General features: G+C 37.1%; 1 protein-coding gene across 3 annotated transcripts; it reads right to left on the reverse strand.

Annotated features, from left to right (window-relative positions):
- Positions 1-311: 311 nt before the first annotated feature.
- Positions 312-20,391, reverse strand: APLF (aprataxin and PNKP like factor). 3 transcript variants are annotated; one of them, XM_085218750.1, is made up of 11 exons: positions 20,236-20,391; positions 18,779-18,835; positions 17,611-17,774; positions 16,208-16,358; positions 14,820-14,946; positions 14,358-14,530; positions 11,423-11,808; positions 7,409-7,534; positions 4,395-4,441; positions 3,504-3,542; positions 312-1,303 (listed from the first exon to the last, which is right to left on the reverse strand). In XM_085218750.1, the coding sequence occupies exons 1-11, from the start codon at positions 20,326-20,328 to the stop codon at positions 1,098-1,100; spliced, it is 1,569 nt and encodes a 522-aa protein (XP_085074876.1). In that variant the 5' UTR covers positions 20,329-20,391; the 3' UTR covers positions 312-1,097. The 3 variants fall into 3 exon arrangements, 2 of the variants coding, with proteins under 2 accessions (XP_085074876.1, XP_085074875.1); XM_085218749.1 differs by having other exon boundaries at positions 18,764-18,835; XR_014881827.1 differs by lacking the exon at positions 312-1,303 and adding an exon at positions 9,401-9,453 and having other exon boundaries at positions 3,503-3,542; positions 18,764-18,835.
- Between the last annotated feature and the right edge of the window lie 50 nt (positions 20,392-20,441).

The following is a 20,441-nucleotide window of genomic DNA, read 5'->3' on the forward strand; positions in this document are numbered from 1 at the left end:
GAGAGCATTTCATCACCCAACTAAAATGCTCAAAGTGCATTTGGATATCTATTATTCAGCCATAATTAGGAAATTTCACAAAGTCATACAAGAACAATATCCCTGCTGAATTTCCGTATTATATATTAAAAAAAAAAAAAACACAAAAAAAAAAAAAAAAAAAACACAAAAAAACCTCCTAAATTAACATGGCTTCAATCATCTGCCCAGGATCACATTCAAATTTTTTAACTTAAGCTCAGGAAAGCTATGAACACACTGAAGGCAGAATCTTCCAACAAAGCCTTTAAAGAAAAACCACAGAGACACAGTTAGAAGGTTTTTTCCCTCATGGCTTATTATAAGTTTAATTGTGCAAAAATAGTCATTTTATTTCAGCTTTTTGGTGAACCAAACAGCTCCAGGATGTACATGTATTTGAATAGGTACTGTAATTAAAGCAAATACACCATAACTTGTGTGGGGGCATCATCAGACATTCAGTACACTTAGATATTCTGAAGTTATTCAGACAACCAGTATTTAACTGCTGTACATCAAGACAATCATGAAGTAAAGCTTAAAAGGAAAGCTAGTAGCTGATTAATGAAATGTAAAGTTTCAATAACTGAAAAATGGTTTAGACAGATTTCCTCAGTGATGGCCAAGAATCAGCCTGGGACATGGCAGGTATGAAGTCTGGTTCCCCTTTATTTAATACAGTATATATTGTGTTTCGGCAAATCTAAAGGCTTTTCTAATGTCAGTATTTGGATGGAGAGATAAAGCATTATGAACCTTTAAAATTGTACTTCGTACAGCCAGACTAATGATGCTGGAGAAGAAATAGCTGAGAAAGTTCTGTTTCACAAAGTCCTACTTCAGCTGACACATAATAGAATCCCAGAGCTCATTTAACTCCACCACTTAAAAAAAAAAAAGTGTGAAATGCACACAAAAAGAAAGGTATTGCTGAATCCCTTCACCACCATTAAGCTAAGCTCTTCCCATAGTTTCTACATCACTGAGGAAAAAGTAGTTTTCAAAGCAATTTCTGTTCTTGCACATCCAAATTTTAATACAACTGGATTGCACATTCGTAACATTATTCAGTGCAGCTACTTTTTGGTCTTAACAAATCCCTGTGCTTCTTTCACAAGTGTTTCAACATCTTCATTATCCTTTTCTTCTGAACTTGGTTCCCAGTCAGAATCTTCATCAGTAGGTTCACACTCCTCTTCCTCATCATCTATGAAGCTGTCATTGAGATCATATTCGTTTGGTTCACCATCGTTATCACTGTCTTCCTCTAAACCCCTTTTTCCTGGAAGGACAAAAATGTAATAATGCATTCATGAATCACAACCATAAAACTAAAAACTTCACCCAGAGACTACTTAGTTGATCTATCCCAGGAAGACAGAGACTCAACTGAAACTTCCTACCTAATTCTGACAATTTCTAGTCAGATTTACAAAAGCCTTATGACAAGCTGAACCATGTTATCTCTCTCTGGCATCTACTGCAGAACTTTATCACTTATCACTAAAGTGTCTGATCACCTCAAGTTTTGCTTACATGCAAAAATCACATTTTCTACTACTTCCTCACTATCAGTATCAGACCTCCTCATTCCCAAACAAGAATTTAAGCTGACTAGCATATAGCTCCCTAGCTTCTTTTTTGAAAGCAACTTTCCTGGTTCTAGTCTATATGAGCATATCAATTATTCATGGTTTTCAAGAACCATATACAAACCAAGACTGGATCTCAGGGTCTGAAAGTTTTTCAGAGTTGCTTAATCTGTGTTCTTCATGAAATCCCAGTTTTGTTTTTTTTTGTTTTTTTTTTTAAATCACTGGTATTAACGATGTGAGTTATTTAACCAGATTTACTGTCTAAGCAAAATAAGACAAAAAAGAACACACATTGCAGACTACAACTATATCTAAACTATACATCTTCCTCGCCATTTAATCTCTAGCTACTGATAGATGGCTATTTTGCCCCCACATTTGCTGCCTTTGGCTATTTTATATTCAAATTCCTCAATAATCTTATATGTCTTTTATTTCCTATTCACTTCTTTCATAAGCATCAAGTAAAAGACAACAATCTGCTAGACGACACATCCCAAGCTCTCAACCAAGACCCATGCTGGATAGCTTATGCTTTCTTTCTAAACAAGGGTTAAGGAAATGCTAAACACTTTTTTTCCAAGATGAATGTAGTCTACCGGTTTTCTCCCAGTTCACATAGACTATTTTATTATGCAATTTTCTAATTTTATGTCTTCAATCTACCTTAAAAACTTACCTCTTTGTGATGAAATTGCCTTCTGCTTTCATAGTATTTCACAATACTCTGTATTGATGGCAGGCATCAAAGACAAAAAGCCTCTTTTTATAAGAAACAGATGCTATTTGCATCATATTCCAAAACTTTTTTGGACGGACAGTCTTGCAGTATTCCTTTATTGCTCAAATGCGTTGGCAAATTTACCCATTTAAACTAATTCTGCCATGTGAAGCTCTGTCTTGGCAGCAGCATTGTACTGGGACTACCACGGCAGCAGTGCATTCTTCTTTCATTTATTAGTAGCTGCAAATCCTCAGCAAGTTTATTTTCTTTGTTTCCTGTTTTGATAGACATGCATAACTCATGCTCTACAAATTTACACTATGTCCCTTTACCTTGTGTGTCCACAATTTCTCATTAGTTACACTGCATTAATATTCTGCCCTTAGGTCACACCTCTGAGTAAAATCACATTCAATTCCTCTTAGAATCACACAATCTTCAAGGTTGGAAAAGACCTTAAAGATCATCCAAGTCCAACCATCTGCCTATCACCAATATTTCCCACTAAACCACATCCCTCACTACAACATGTAAACATTTCATGAACACCTCTAGTGATGATGACTCCACCACCTCCCTGGCACACCTCAAGTGTGCCCTTACTAGGGCTGAGTACAGAGCCTTCTTCCCAGACTGTCATTTCCTTTATCTCATCTAAAGATAACCTGACAACAAAGTCTGTTGAGCAATTTTTGTCATTATCTTCCATATGAAGTTATAAATTTTTTTTTCCTCAGCTGTATACTCCAGTCCAGATCACTAATATTTATATTAACCATGGGCATTTCTTAGCAGCCTCAGACCAAAGCTTCAGGTACTCAAGTTGTGTGTGTGTGGTGTGTGCACAGCGTACAAGAGAGAACACCACTAACTTATGAACTCAGAACCCATCTTCATTTTTCAAATGTAAACATTAGATTGATTTCTTGTCTGCTTCCAGAGAAGAACAGATATGCTCATTCAGGAAGCTTAGCACAAATTGAACTTCAGCACTCTCATTTGTAAAAAAGCAAGCAGGTTTTCACTAAAAATGAAACAACAATGACTTTCTCTTAGGGTAAGCTTTATCAAGCATCTCCAGCACTATTAAATGCCTAAAAACTTAAGCATGTGGGTTATGGCCCACGCTGATGTGTCCGTTCACAGAATTAGAACATACTCACCGTCCTTGGAAGTTCGTTGTCGGGTTCGTCTTTCAGTTACTAAAGAAAAGAAGGTTATTAATGAGGACAGAGTACAGCCCAGGAGAAGTGTCATTCATAGAAGCTGCTGCAGTAAGTGAATGATCTCTTAAACACTGCAATGATTATGCAGTGCTCGTAAACATAAAAATTCCTCCCTAACACACAGCCCCCAAGAAACTGTTTTGTATTGAAAAATTGCTGAGAAATTCACCAGGTGACCTTTTCTTGGAACTATAAACCATTCCTTCCCCAAGAAAAATGTCTTTAAGATTGATATTTTCAAATCCCAAATTGAAGTATTTAAATATTTTACAGTTGCCTCAATAAATTACTACTTAATAATGCCATAATTCTAATTCTTTAGGAGAAGTACATTATCATTACATGTCCATAATAGATTTGCTTTGATGACTTCTTCATAGCACTGGGATTTTAAGTAGAAAAAAAGGTGTCCAATAATCAAAAAGGTACAAAAAACATGAAGTACCTCTTCGAATTCTTTAAGAACGCACAAAATATAAGCAGGGTATCTTCCTGAGCTTTTTGACAATAACTGAAATATATTCCCTGCTTTCATTTTCTTAATACAGCTCTGAATAGATAGGAGAGATCTGTAATGTAAGATACCATATTTATACTGTATTTAATTTATAAATTTATATCCTATTCAATACTCATTAAAAAAAATTACTATACTCATGGAAACACCCAGTTGCCACATGGCACCTTTTATCTGGTTTTTATGCTCTTGTATATTACATGTTAAAAATTGTCTGATCTAACCTGTCTGGTTATTCCACATTTTTTTATCCATTGTTGGTTTATATCCCCACCTTTATAGCCTTAATTACATTGAACAGTTCAGCTTACCTGGAGGTACAGTGTGCTTGTATTCAAGTTTGTGTTGTGGATTCTTCCTGAAAAGAAGAAAACAACAAAAGCATGATTTGCCCCTGTGCTTAACACATGAACAGCCCAAAACTGCATGATATTTTTTGGATATAGACACAGATCAGGAGGTGAACACCCTGAAAGAAGAAATGAACTGATTAATTAAATCTTCAACACAAGATTAAGAAGCAACCTCCTCCCTATATTCTCCTCACCCTTTATCTGAAAACTCACTATAAGAAGAAAAAATAAAAATAAAATGTAATCATAAAATTGTACAAGAATGATATGATTATACAATCATATAATTCTAGAATTTATTGTTCTCTTTAATACAGTGTCAGACTTAAATCAAGGTATTGTTACAGACTTGCAGAGACTTGAACCTTTTATATCATGCTATTTGTTCTATTGCAGAAAATTCTATGTTATATCCCAGCTACACCCACAAAAACCATTTTCATTAAGCAATGTTCATTAAAATAAAAGTTTCTGATCAGTACTTTACTGCAGTCTCTGTGCTTATAGAATGAAGGTGGAAGAGAAAAGACAGATTGAATAAGAGCTATTTCTTATTAAGAAAATAGCTGGTTGATCAAAATTGAGATGCGTCTCCAAAGTCACATAATGTGCACTGGTTCAACACAGTAAAACTGATCCAATTATTTACTCTAATAAAAAAATGAAAACAGAATATAACTTCTGGTGCATTAAGTACAATGCACATCACAGGTCTGAAACACCCAGGTGTAGCTTCCATGTTTCGTAGTATATGGATACAAATAAAATAGTTTGGGAAAGTAAAGAATTGGAAAGAACTGCTTGTTTTGAAGGATCACGCAGAGTGACCACAGGAAGAATCACTCATTTCTGCAGGATGTCATTGCAGTTCAATTTACAACTTTTCACATCTTCTGAAAAAAAAAAAAATAATAATAATAAAAAAATAGCGTTAGAACAATGAAAGAAAATTTAAAGTCAACTCACTCTTGGGCTGCCAACACGTTCCTCACCTCCAAGCTGTGACTACCACAGGTAATTAACACACATCAATGTTTTCCCCCCCTTCACAATCCCTCTGCAAACTGTTAAGCAACGCTATTCTAATAAATTTTACCTGAGTGTAATATAACTGGCATTGTGCCTATTTTTTGTTAGTATTCTGCAGGTTTTTCTTGGGACTGCCTGTTTAAATTCTTTCTAGTCTATTTTCTATTTTTCTGTACAAAAGAAAGTTTCTAACTTCAAGAAAACCAGTTCAGTTATCCTAATTTCTGCTTCTGAACAACAACTAAAATTCATTATTCAATTACAACACTCCCTTTGGAACTGCTTGAAACATTAATGAATCTGCAACTGGAGCTACTGTGTATTTTAGAAAATATCTTTGCTACAAAAACTGCCTTGTAAAACCAGTTGCTTATTTATGTTTTATTCTTCTAGGAACAGAGTTATACAGACACACTTCAGCTATGCATATACATATATATGTCACAACTTGTGACAAATTCAAGCATTTCAACTCGATTTACAGCTCCATAGCTGCTGCTATCCTGAAGTACATTATGTATGCATTAAAAGTTGTATTTATCTGAGTGAGAAAGTACTGCTTCCTACAACATACTTGGTACAATAACAGAAGGAATTACCTATTTCAGTACTTTATTACTATCACCAGTATCTGACAATTAGATCATAACTTAAGACATAGTGTTTAGATCCTTCTCTTGATTACTCTCTTCAAATTGTAGCTAACAACAAAAATTATTTGAAAACTCTTCAATGCACATCTGTTGGTAAGTTTAAAGAATTGGCATTGCTTTACAGGTGCCTCTTATCCTTTGCCTCAAAATCATTAAATAGATAAAGAACTGATTAACTTAAAAGACGCTCTCTGTGCTCTGTGTTTTGTTTTTGTATTCAGTACCCACTGCACTGCTGAAATGCATCTTGGCAATTTCACTACTGGTATTAACCCAGATTTCCTGTTCTGAGGTAATAAACTCATCCACAACACTTCGTTGTATTTCATAGAGAACACATTCTTTAGAATTACCTATGCTTTCTGGAAGAGAAAGTGGAAAATGTTTCTGCTCAGACACAACCTCTATTAACAGCAGCTGTAAGTTTCAATATGCCTGAGCAGAAGGCTATTTCCTCAAAATACAGTCTTCTGTCCATATAGTCAACTATTCAGTAGACACTAACAAAAAAAATGGGTGGTTAAGCATTGTAAACAGGCTTCCTACAGATGTAGTTGATGCCCCAAGCCTGCCACTGTTCAAAAGCCATGCGGGTAATGCCCTTAACAATACGCTTTAAGTTTTGATTAGCCCTGCAGTGGTCAGGTAGCAGTACCTGATCTCTGTGTGTCCCTTCCAGCTGAACTATGCTAAGATCTGCTAAATAAACGTTTAAAATCTAAACACTGAAGAAAAAATACAATAAAACAATCTCTCAGAAAAATCAACAGCACTTAAAAGAAACTAAACTACAGTAAACTCGAAATTGGATTTTATTGTTGCTACTTGAATTACGCTTTCTAGGGAGTCAAATACTAATTAAAATACAGATCTTGAATAAAGACTCAAAATATACTTTATCAAAACTTAAACTAAAAGTTTATCATGAACAACATACGTAGCAATAAATTAGTGTTCCTAAAAAAGGAGAGTTTGCTAGATGGTCAGAAGTTAAAAAGGGTGTTATTGTTAGAAGTTAAAAATCTACGTTATTGAATAGTTTTCAGAAGTTAAGATTCCGTGTTTCCTAGGTTGAAATCACTACCAAACATTTTGCACAGACTTTAGTGCTTGGAAGGTAGCAGTCTATCCACAGTGAATTTCAAAAGGCAATGAGACAAGAAAACGAGCCACAATGATATGCTACACTCAAGATTTAACTCAACAACTACTCTTTGCTTTCGTGTCACTTTGAGAACAGAGAACAGTCTTAAGCTGTAAAATAAAGCCTTTTCATACGGTGCTTCTTACCTATAGCAAGCAGTTCCATATGGACATTCGGGGCGGTTATCGTTGTCATCTTGAGTTACACTGTGAGTTTCATAATAATCATCATCATTAGGGTGACTGAACTGCTGAAAGTGAACGGGATTCCTCCTGCAGAAGACAAATACATATATGGAGAATTCACTGTTCCATTTACACTCATTCTTCTGTCATCACATAAGTACAATTTTTTAATGTTTATGCAGCAATGAGACCTACTTTCAGGGTAACAGAAGGATGGTTTTGTCTCAGCAACAGTTAAAACATCAACTTTCCTATTTGCCTTCAGTATCAAGTTTCAAGATCTACCATCTCTGAAAGTAATCACAGCACCAATCCTGCTCAGAGGCTGACTTGCTCAGTGTTGGCTCCCTGTGGAGCACTACAAGAGTTACAGAAACTACTACGGCAGCCTCAGCTTGAGTTGGAAAGCTCAATGCATGGCAACCAAACCACTGCAGTCATAGACTCCATGTACACTCGGGATAATATATTTGCTTCAAACAACCTGTATCGACTAGTAGTTCTGTTATGCATACAACTTCTTACTCACTTGAATACTTAAATGCTGTCACATTACTCAAATGTCTACTGAATAGTTCACTAACTACAGTTTGCACAGTTTGCCTCGGCTACTTGGCGTTTTATTTGAAGTATCACATTCCAATCTGAGCAATAAGGAAATGAAGCTGTACTACAAGACATAACAGCTCTGCATGAGGCTGAATCAGCAATGTAAGCAGTGAGAGCACATCTCTGGCATAAACAGCCTTCTGCTCTACAACGTTTACACAGGAAGGATCCAAGATGTAGCAAACAAAATGGTTTATTAACTGACTTCTGTGTAACTGCTTCTAGTCAATAGGTTGGAATGCACACGACGCAAGACAAGGAAGCTATAAACACCACTTAAAGAACTTTAAAGCTTTATAAAACCTTTAAGTGATATTAAAACAAACAGAAAAATGAGTTGTGATTTCAAGACACAGATAAAAAATACACACTACAAAAATGACATAGTTAACACGCTGTTACCAGAAGCACATCTACTTTTTTCCTATGATTTCTTTAAGAGATACTTTTTCCAAATATAACACTTAAAAACAAGGAATATGGGATATGTTAACAGATGATTTTTCCAAAGACATCCAGAAAACACTTCAGTGACTTATCACACTAACTCCTCTGAGTACACAAGAACCACAGATAAACTCTTCAATGAGCTACTTATAAGAAGTCACAGCATCCCTTTTATATATTTACAAAGGTGACAGCCTTCTTGTCCAGGTCCTTGCTTTTAATTTCTGCAAGCTGTAGGATAAGTAAATACTATTTCAGTAGATACCACTGCAGGGTTGCATTTACTTGTCATTTATTCTACCACAAGTTCTCAGAAAACATCACTTCCTAAATGAAATTCAGGCACTGTGGAGCTGGCTGCTCATTTCCTTTCCCATTTAAAAATAAATGAGATGAAACCAAATCATTTTACTTGCTCTGTTTTCTAAGTGCACAAAACTAACTTATTAACAATATTTGCAAGAATTCAAAATCATTTAAGACATAATTCATCTCCTCAAGGGGATATGGAAGCAACTAATGTTCTGTGAAATCATTTTTCTACTTTTTCCTAGAATAAGAGATGTACTTCATTATTTTCACCAAGGAAAGAATTCCTAATAGCTGCCATTTAGACAAGTTATTATATTTTAGAAGATGCACATTTTCTTCCAAAATTTTTCTTCAAACCCTATTTGAGCAACAGAACTTTGATCTTCTTCCTCATCAAAGCCAAATCAAACAAACTCCAAAGGAATAAGGGAAAAGGAAGAAAAGGAAAGATTCTTGATATAACTTCCAATAGGCTCAGGGCTTTTTGGGCCAGCAGATGATGCTCCTCAATTACATGTCGTCTGCGAAGCATCTTAAACGTGTACTTCAGATGCTCAAAACTAGTACAAACATCTTTTATCTTACCTTTACCTGGATAACTTGTGCTTATTCCACTCCTAGGTGCTGTCCAATGATATCTAGCAAAACAAATATAAGCAGAGATGTGCATAGCTTGTATCAACAGCCCTCCTTGCAGAAAATCTAAAGAAAGCTTACATGCACATCTCTTCCCTTTTATAAAGGCTTTCATTTGTTTGAACGTTTTGAAATTCATTTTTTCTAGGCACTAGAGGTTTGATCAGTAATAGCACAACATCTGTTACAATTAAATGTACTATGTGAACTGTACTTCTCTAACTACTTATTCCACTTCTGATCAGGTTTTGGCTACCACAGCTTACACAAGGGCCTGATGTATGCTGAGAGAAGCACCAGTAGGTCAAAGCAAGAGCAATACGTATGCAGGAAGTAATGGCCAGAAGGTTCTAATGCAGCTGTCACCATCAGCAGCCATCACCCTTGGTTATCAATCATCTGGCAGTCTCTTCTGAATCCACTAGCATACAGAAATGACATAGAAAAACCTCCACACTGAAAGGTATAAATGCATCCCCCTAACCAACAAGCTTATGAAAGTGGATCTGGTAGCAACCAGACTGAGAAAGATTTTGTTGTGTATTGTCCCATACCGTGCTTTTCCTTATGATGCAATACTTTTCCTCAATATTGCTAACATAAGTTCATTTTAGAATCAAGACCTAAGAGCAAATGCACACGTGCAGACTCCTATTCCATACTATTTGTAACTAAAACATGCTGTCTTCATCCTCTGATTTACTGAAGTATTCTTAACGTTTAATTCCACTCAATTCACATATGCAGGAAAACTAGTTTGAGACAAAATAAAGTAGTAGGAGCAAGGCAGATGCTGCATTTGCACTACTGGATCAGCTTAATGGACTAATAAAATATTTTCGTGATAGTGATTAAGGGCAAAAACAGACATGAAAAAGATATATGAAAAGTGGTAATTTGACACAATCATTAACACTGCATCTTTAAGCTTTTGATTTACCCTGCTGTCTGTGGCATTAGACACAATGAACATACACTCTTACTAGTCTGTTCTCACTAATGTTCAAGCTTCCTGAATATCACAGGACCCACTAACTGTTTCCTACATTAGCCTTTCTCTTGCATTCCTGTCTGCATGGAAGAATTTAGAGCTCAAAGACACCTTCTTCTACAGTGCTCTCTAGCTAGCTTCAAGACCTCCACTAGATTTGCATCTTCTCGTTGGTGCAGCAACACATGGCATGCCAATTCTTTTCTGGGCAGAAGAAACTAGCAACAGAACATACACAAATTCCTGATGTTGTGGGACTTCTCTGTTACATCTGTATCTCACAGAAAACTTTTACAACATATCTTCAATCACCAAAAAGAGAGGGAGAACAAAAGAAATGCACTTCACTTGAAATATACCAAAGAAGGGAACCAGATAAGGATTAACATGGAGTTTCTAAGTATGCTGTGCTGTATTTCTGGGCAGTGAGTGGAAGCTAAATAAGAAACCTAGCCAACTTACAAGAAACATAATTCTTCATTACTTAGGGATGACAGATAAAAAGTATTTTGAATGTTCAAGTCACAAGGCATGCGATTACTTCCATAACTAAAACTCTTATAAAATTTTTATCTGCTAATAGAATAAGCCTACAGGGTCTAGGTTGGGCACACCTCTCCTCCTTGCTGGTACTTGTGCCTGGCTGGTGTTTGTTAATTTGTTCTCTTTTTAAAATGGACTTTTGTTTCCTATTTCCTTTATTTCCCTTTCCACTTTATCTTTTAACTTGTTGAAGTTAAAAGATAACCTCAACCCTTCCTTTGCTTGGTTGTATTAGCAGCTAACAAGACCACCTGGTTCTTCCTTTTGTATTTTAAGAAGCAAATCACACAAAAAGAATTTTATCAGTCCCATGCTTACCAGAAGATTTTATTCCCCCCAGATCAAACCTTGTGATGATTTCATCGTTTTCTCTTCCACAGCTAATAAATTACTTCTCAATTATATACTATCTTAAGTTTGTTTTAAGTTTGCTTTACCTGTAACAGCCTGCTCCATACATGCAAGGTGTCCTCTTATGCTTCATCCTTCTGGAGCTTTCTGAAGCCTCAGCACCTTTGGTTGTATAAGAAACCTCAGTGTTGTAATCCACATCTGCACTGGGCTCATGAGTACCTTCCTGGCCACCAGCAGGTGAAGTCCTGCCCCGGGGAGCTTGTTGGCTTGTAGAACAAGTAAGCTGTCCTTTGTTTTCTGATTCCTCAAGTCTATTTGTCTTACTGGAGATCTGACCTGATGGTTTAGATCGTTTACTATGCAGCTGCCTGTTACTTTTTTCCATAGAACTTCCAGCTTTTTTTGTTTCAGTCTTGCCTTTTCTTTCCGTGTTTCCCATGGTACTTTCAAGAGGAAATCCAGATGCACTCTGTGGAATAAGGTTACATTTTCAACAACTTGAAAATCTACACTCTACAGAATTAAAAGCATTAAGGTCAAACTTTTCCCCGTGTTGTCATTCCAGTTTCCAAAATCATCTTCTCCACTTCTCAAAGTCCAGTTAGCTGCTACATACAGCTGCCAAATTAAAAGCTTTAGTTAAGAACATACACAGAATATAAAGAAAATCTTATCCTGGAGCTTCCATCCTCAGCCTCAGTTCCTTCACAAGTAGATATGCTCCTCTCCTATTACCTTGGAGACCTAAGTAGTCTAAGGATTTTAGTTTAAATTAAATTTAGATTTAAAGTGCTGCTCCTTAAAAATTAAGATGGGTTATACATGTCAGGATACAGCAGACTCTAGAGGAACATATATTACTTTACAAGAATCAATTTTAATACCTAAGTACCAAGATTCACAGGTTATCTATATATAAGAGATATATGGGAATCAATAAGTACAGACCTTGAGCTTAATCTCACCTCCAAGGCATTTGAAATGCTTTAGCTCATGACCTTAAATCATAAAACAGCTCATCAGGCTAATATTGCAGTTTTGACAAATCCTGCATTCCAAGATTTCGAATATATACACTTAAAAGTAGAATATACACTTAAAAGAGAAGTGCTTCAGAGGCAGAGATACATAACCAAGCTGTAACCTGGAAGCATACCCATACTAAAAGCTGAACCACCCTGACACTGTAAAATAACTATTCAAACGTCTCTACTCTCTACAGTTTATTACCTGATGAGCCACCTTCTGTAAATTCATACTTAGTTTACATTGAGGTGTTTGGCACACTTTGAAAATCGACTGGTTGCTTCCTATTTGATTTTGCATTTTTCAATGCAAAACTAACAATGTGTTCACCAAAGCCTGAGGCAAATGCAAGTGAGCAGCAAAACTATTAAGAAATGGCAAATTTCTTAGGAAGGAATCTCAAGTGATCCTTGCAGCACCATATTAAGTAAGTCAACGCAGGGTCAAAAATGACTCTTCTGTGACTCCCAACATAAGGCTCAAACAATATCAACTAAGGAAATAAGCTTTCATATGCAGAAATATGACTTGATTACTTTATCTAACTTGCCACTCCCACTTGGGGACTCCCACTACTATGTGCTTTACCCTCATTAGATAAAATACAGGAAATTAATTAAATGTGATCAGATCTTGTGATGATTTCTGAAAAGAAGAAAAATACTGTTAGCATGGCAAAAATCAGCAGCACAGATTGCATTCATTTTTGGCATGTGTATGACTGCACTGCCACCTGGCTGCCACGACAGCTGAGTTAAGGTTCTTTCTCTTAGCCTACAATATCAACACTTCAATGTTTCAGAGTTTTCTGTGACTGCTTTGAGCAAGCAAAAGTAGTTATTCTTTCCTCCTACAGAGTTCAGGAGTCAATTTTTTTTTTACTGTACTTGAAATAAACATTTACGAAATTATTTAATAGCAGAAAGAAGTGAGGCTTCTATTATATAGTCACTCACTAGCATTAACGTTTCTAGTCAAGAAAACATTTTCAGATGAAGAGATACTACATTATATCAAAACTACCCACAAGTAATAAGTTCAAGCTACCCACAATTAAGCTCAAACTCTCCACAAGTAGGTAATTTCAATAACAAAGATTCAAAAACAACCCACATACATGTTTTGCAGCATAAAAAATGATGAAGCATACAAAAAGTATTTTTCAGATCTTGTAACACATCCAAGCAGTTCTAATATTAGAGGCTAGAAACACCAACTTATTCATTTAAAAATCAGTAAAAGCCTTAGTTTGTTCCCACCAGAATGAGTTTTGAAGATCATTATCAACAACAAACATCTTTTCATTATTAGCAGGACACTATCAGTAAGCATATAATTGCCTAAAAATGCAGTTTTACTTTGAAGACACACTGACTCATTTCCTAGCTGGACTGAAGACTCTGCTTGCTCAAAATCACTATCAATTTTAGATTTCAGATGATTTATTCCCCTCCGTTTTTGACTCCTACTGCAACACCATTACTACACTCCCCACTATCTTTCTTCAAAATGTAGCAGTTTGATGGGGTTTGTACCAGTGTTCCAGCCACAAAATTTAACCAGCTAGAATAGCACTACTTTGGGTAAAGTCCACAGCTGCCTTGTATCAGCATCATCATCCATCATCTAACCCCCTAAAGACTTCTCAGAAAAAATAACCATGCTCCAAGCCACTTTAAGTGAAACTACAAAATTAGTACTTTGTTCCATCTTCCAGATCTCTTGCTGCAAAGCTGGAAGTACGGTGTTTCTATGGAACAATCACAGCCAAGATCCCAGGTCTCAAGAAAGAAGAAAAACACTCATTACCAAGTCTCTGAAAGCTTCCTTGTTACAGAGCTGTCCAATGAGTCGGCATTTCAAAAACAAGATTTGAACACAAACTACAAGCAGAACACATAGTTAAATTCTAAACCCAACCTTAAACTATGACGTTGCCAACTACATTCTCATTTTTGAAATACCATCATTTTGCTAAGAGCAAAATGTTACCTGTAATGAAGAGGAGGACAGATGTTTCCCTTCCTCCTCATCTTGCTCCTCATCTTCAAAATTCTCTTTAATTTCTTCAGAAGCTGATCTTTTTCTCTGCAGAATATTTACTTCTGACTTCAAAGATTCTATATTGCTTTTTCCCCTTCCTTGGCTTTTTTTGTTTCTATCACCTTGAAAGAAGGAAAAAAAAAAAAAAAGAAAAAAAAGGTACTTTGGAACACAGCTTTTTGTGTTCAAGCAAAACCTTGAACACAGTGGAAATCTAAAGTTACCTCTATGTAGAACACTGGATAAAAGCCATGAGGAATATCAGCAGATGTGCATGCATGGTTTCAACAACTTTTTCCAATTCCTGTACTCCCAACTGGACTTTGTTTAGAGGAATAATATTTGTGCTTTAAAATACACATCAATCTATACTGAATATTGATGTGCAAACATACTACACTGCAAACTTACCTCCTTTCACTACAGGCTCAGAAATCCTTGGAACCAGGAGGTCTTTTTCCAGCATCCATGATGGAAGCACCCTTTTCCTTTGAATAGATTTTGACTGTTCACTTTCATCATCGTCACAAAAAGGAACCTGGAACAATACTTACTCTTTAATACTTTTTACAGTTACAAAAGAGAAAGTGAAACTAGAACACAAGTCTGTCATCAGTTAGATCCTTCAAATGTAGCCTGGGTTACTGAGTTTCAGAGAGTGCCCATTGCCTGAAAATGTTAATAGTTTCTATTCACTCAGAGAAATGGCATTTGTAGAAGCTTTCATTCAGTACAAAGTTCCTCAGCCCTGTCGAATAAACGTATAAAAGATTGAAGACTGAAAGTTTCATAGAACAGCTTTGCTAGGATCTTGCTATGTAGTTTCCAAAAAAAGATAGGAGTAAATGAGTTTAACAAACAACAATTGCCTATTTGTCAAAAATCTTAAAAATTCTGCTAGCATTCTTTCAATTTCTTCCTTCAGAAAGAAATCACACTCTAAACATTGTTTGTAAGAAGTTAAATACACCAAATTTATGTTTAATATGCACTTGTTTACTGAAATACCACCAATTTGGCACTATCTGCTAGAAGGTAAGTAAACAATCTAGGAATCCCTACTCCAACAAAGGCCAACATTTCATTTATTGTACTTAGTTACTACCTACCATATAACGATGTTACTCCAAGTGTCCCTTTTAGCAAGCACTATGATGCTTTATACACAACAGAAGCTCTAAGAAAAACAGTTTATGGAGCCAAAGGAATTTTTCAGACTGTCTGAAGGCAATTTTAGTCACAGACAGTAAAAACAACACACAGTGCTTGCACTAAAAACACAGCTATCTTACATGAGCCTGTGAAGACTTTGACAACACAACTCCATCACTGCTGCATGATTCCAATGAACAGGCTGCTAGTACGCTTACAGCCAGCTCAAGGCACCTACAATACAATTTCTCCAGATATAAATTTTAGATTTTTTCAGGTTGATTGAAAAAACCATTTATTCCCCTAGGAATAATTCCCTTTGCAGGCAGTAACTGACTAGAGACTAGAACTTGGCACAGTCCTGTAATACCACATTCAGCACTAGCACTGTTAGCTCAAAATATTCAAGTAGCAACAGCTATGTTATTTTTGTGTATTTCAGAGAACAAATGACTGTAACATACTTGCCATAAACACAAATCTAAAGTATCAATTTATATACTTCTATAGCAAAAAAGGTCAATCGATAAACAAATATATTTTGAGCAGATAACTTGGTCTGCCTGAGTTGATTTCTCAAGAAAAAAAGCAGAAAGGCACACATCCCTACATATACCAGATTTTACTGTAAAAAATTAAGCACTCACCAGATGTGTGGAAGTGGAGTCATTTCTTCTTATTTTTGTGCTACCTTGCATCTCAGAGGTGGAACAAGCTGGCTCAGGTAACAATGGACTATGAGATATCTCAACAGGGTGAACACTTACTGCTGCTTCTGCATCAGCCTCTTCACTATTCCTAAGAAAATCATTCTTAAGTAGTCCAACTCACCATGAATGTGAACACGTACTTCTTTAACACAGAAGCCAATCTGAACTTCTGCTATTAAACTTACAAAGTGAACCTAACGTGCTCTTACATCAATTTTTAGAGGATTTTCAGAATTACTGATCCCTACTGTAGAGCTTTAGTTTTGTTTTTTTTTAAATTCATTATATATAATAGCCATTGCCACAACAAAACTTGAAGTCATTGCTCGCAATGTGCTGCACTCTAAATCCATTTTTGAATTGTTTACAGTATTAGCTCCCTCCCAAATACAAATTGCCATGTTTCTTCATAAGAAACAACACAATTTTTATTCAAATTACGTTCATTTACTTCTCACTGCCATCTTTGAACTCAAAACATGTATTTGACTTTCTAGACTTAGTGACTTGAGTTTTTTTAATGTAAATATCACACTGCACTGAAGATATTTGCTATTGGTCACATATTAGAACACAGCAAACCATTTTTTTTCTGAAATTAACAGCTTTCAGTGATGTGGATGTTGCTTAAGTTTCATTTAAAGAAAAGTTTAAACAGCTCTCGAATCTAACACTGTAATAATACAACCTAATAAATCAAATATTCTAATGAGCGTGTAAGCAAACAAATCAGATGAATTTCAAAATGGCGACTATACTATACTTCTGACACTATTTCTTTTTATTTTTCCTCTGCAAATGTTAGAATATAGTATTCATGATAAGCAAATTCCAAGTCGAAATGTCATGAATGTAGTTACTGTCAGTTACGGCAGAATCACATAACATGGATATGTGGATGACTATGGAAGGCACTCAGCATTTGGCAGTGGTACTTAAGACTTCTTCCTTCAGGCAAGTAGTTAACATCATTTCAAACTAATGTGACAGAAAAGGGAACTTATCATTACATAGGCAAAGCACAATACCAGATGAACACAGATATAGTTACTGGAGTACTTAAATTTATATTCAAGCAATATCAAACCACTGCTTTCACTCTTAAACACTTTAATGCAATGCTGTTAACGCTCTCCAAGAAGAGGATATAAACCAAATAACATAGCACATAGAATACAGAACACCGTATTCCCAGAATTGAGACCACTTGTCATATACATCTCCTAGACTTACTGGTTTCTGGGCATCACTTGTTGGGCCCCTATGTGAAAAAGACTCTACTTAATGGTTAGAAAAAAGCTGTCGCTGAGAAAAGGATCATAATTGGCAGATATTGATACCTCTCTGTGTTCTCCACAGGTTGAGCAGAAAGGACCTTGAAGATGTATTTGTCAACCATCAGGGAAAAGCTATCACCAAATTTCAATGAGTGCCATTCATGAGCTTCCAATGGTAGCAGACGGCCGTTCTCGGGAGACTGATAAAAGCATGAATCTACATGAATCTGTGAGACAGAAAGAACAGCTAGCATTAAAAAAGCACATATGTACATAACATGGCTGAATAACACCCACCAAGCTCTATTTTACACAAAGCATATTCGCCATAGGAATAGCTACAGCAAAGCTGCAATATCGAAACAATAAAGACAAAAATAGGCATATATACTAGATAGCACAATTAATTGAACTAGTTAGTGAAAAGGTGGTTTGTTATTTTAGTATCTAAAATTGATTCTTAGCATTTCAATCCAACTGGATGCTAAAAAAAAAAATACACAACCCAATAAAACAAAATAAAAAACAAGCAATGTAGAACAAAACTAAGTGTGAACTGGTGGGAAGGTAAACTTCAAAACTGGTGGGGAAAACACAAGTAAACATGGTCCTAGCAGGTTTCCAGGCCTAGAAATAAGGGCCACAGCTCACATTTGCAGAGTTAGCAGCATGTGGACTGAAGAACTAAGATACAAATGCCATTGGCACACAACTCCTACAACACTCAGCCAAGTCTTTGAAATAAATGAAGCCTGAATCTGAGAGATACTAGCACAAATAAACCTGTGGTACCAAAGCAGTTCCTTTTGGCCCTTACAGCACTGGTGAGCAAAACAGTCACAATTCTGTTCTAACAGAAATAGCAGCATCCATACGTATCTTAAATGTTTTAGCATAGCCTATGCACAAGCTCTCAATTCACTGTAAGTATATAAAGACTTGATGAGTTAATCACTGCAAAAACACCTCCAATTTTTAAAAATGTTTTATTTATTGTTTTATTTGATTCACCCAATCACTATTCTATATGCAAACATTAGTAATATTACCTGAAGTTAGAATGACACTGTAACGTGAAAGCAAAGGTTATGAAATGAGAGCGAGGAAAACTGAATGCTGTTGTCAAATCACAAGCGTAACATCACAAGAAAACCTAAAATAAACTGCAGCAGCTGTATTTTGGCTTTATAGGCGTAAATAGAGAGACTGAAGTTACCGGTTTGATGCGAACCTGGCCACCCACCACTTCCAATATAGCATGTTTTCGGGATACTCGCTTATCAGTAATCTGAAAAGGAAATAAAAAAAACGATGTGAGATCCATATACTTAAAATCCAATTTTCAGAATCAGAAGCTTAAGGAATCCAGCACATCTTAGCAAGCTCTCACTGAGGGCTGCAAATCTGCAGCTCTGTAGGAGACTCAGCTGCTCAGATCTGGTTTTAAAAGCCTCATTCCAGATGCTCCAGAGACAAAATACTTCTCACAAGAACATACTGAAAACCCCAGGTGGTTTTTTGTGTTTTTTAATAAGTACTTCATCCTTACATTAGTTAATTCATTTACACAGGATGGGGCAGGGTATCTAAATACTGTTCTATTCACTGCTAAGCACCATTACTGCCCACAGAGCAGGGGCAGTAATGGTGGAGGAGCCCAAGACCAGGTTGGATGGGCCCTGGGCAGCCTGAGCTGGTAGGGGTGGAAACGGGCAGGCTTTAAAGTCTCTTCCAAGTTCAACCATTGTATGACTGCGTGATCGTGCAGTAGGCATAAGTGGCTGAAGACACTGTTGACATGTCACAACAAAAAGAAACACAAGAGGTGTATAGGCTTTAAGTAACTACCAGTACATGCTATGGGATGTCAGCATCACTGTCAGCACAAAAAATACCGTGCCCAGGGAAGAAAAAGTCTGCTTCAAAAGAAAATGAGAAATAACAGTACAGCAACACTCAGCTTTCAGGACAAATGGGAGTTGCTGGAATGCAGCTCTTGCACTGCTGCAAAGACATCTTCCAGGCTGGATGTGGCTCTGGGCAGCCTGGTCTGGTGGGTGGCAACCCTGCACATAGGAGAGGGTTGAAACTAGATGAGCATTGTGGTCCTTTTCAACCCAGGCCGTTCTACGATGATCTGTGTTTGCAGGAACACTGCAAATCCCCCACCACTCCCACCTCATCCAGCAAGTGGCAGGAACAGTCATTACAGATGACAGTGCTGATACAAGTTGTAAAGACTCCGTTAAGCTCGCTGGTTGATAGCCCTGCAGTTTGTTGAGATAACGGAGAGCCGTGGCTCCGGACCAAGTAAATGAGGATGTTCTACCGAGCCTTTGTACCAAGAAAATAGGGATGTTCTCTTTGGAATCACTGACTGAACAGGTAACATGGAATAGAAAATATCAGGAAAACCTGTGTACGTATGTATATATGCTGGAGATCTTCCGCGCAAGGCATACATGATAGGAGGAGCTCAGCCCCCAGCACTGATAATGAAGAAAGCCTGCTTTCCAACACTTCACCTTAAGTCTTAGAGCTTCCTAATCAACTGATTTACGGCATCGCTGCCATCGCTTCCGCACCACCGAAGCCATTTCCACCCCACATCGCTAAACGACGATTGCAGGCGGTTCGGCTCAGCACAGCGCTCAGCTCACGGCCCGGCCGCGCCCCGCCCGCACTTACACCCAGCAAAGGGCCGCGTCCCAGCAGCGTCTCCCCGGGCGGCAGCGCTACGGGGCAGCCCCCGTCACACGGCGCCAGCCGCACGCCCGCCATGCCGAGCTCCGCACACTCACGTCGCCCCGCCCTCGCCGCACGCTGAGAGGGTGCGGCCGCTGTTGGTGTTTAAATCCCTCCCGGCTCCGCCCGGCGCGGCAGCACGAGCCCGG

Source organism: Meleagris gallopavo, chromosome 2, assembly GCF_905368555.1.
Source record: "Meleagris gallopavo chromosome 2, MGAL_WU_HG_1.1, whole genome shotgun sequence".
Lineage (NCBI taxonomy): Eukaryota > Metazoa > Chordata > Aves > Galliformes > Phasianidae > Meleagris > Meleagris gallopavo.

Bases quoted from the DNA above. Each gene is read 5' to 3' on its own strand.
- APLF (XM_085218749.1), bottom strand. From the start codon at position 20,328: ATGGCGGGCGTGCGGCTGGCGCCGTGTGACGGGGGCTGCCCCGTAGCG. The intron at 11,809-14,357 runs GTAACATTTTGC...CTTATTCCACAG, and splicing joins TGTCCTCCTCTTCATTACAG to AGTGCATCTGGATTTCCTCT. The intron at 7,535-11,422 runs GTAAAGCAAACT...TGTCTTCTGCAG, and splicing joins TATGGAGCAGGCTGTTACAG to GAGGAATCCCGTTCACTTTC.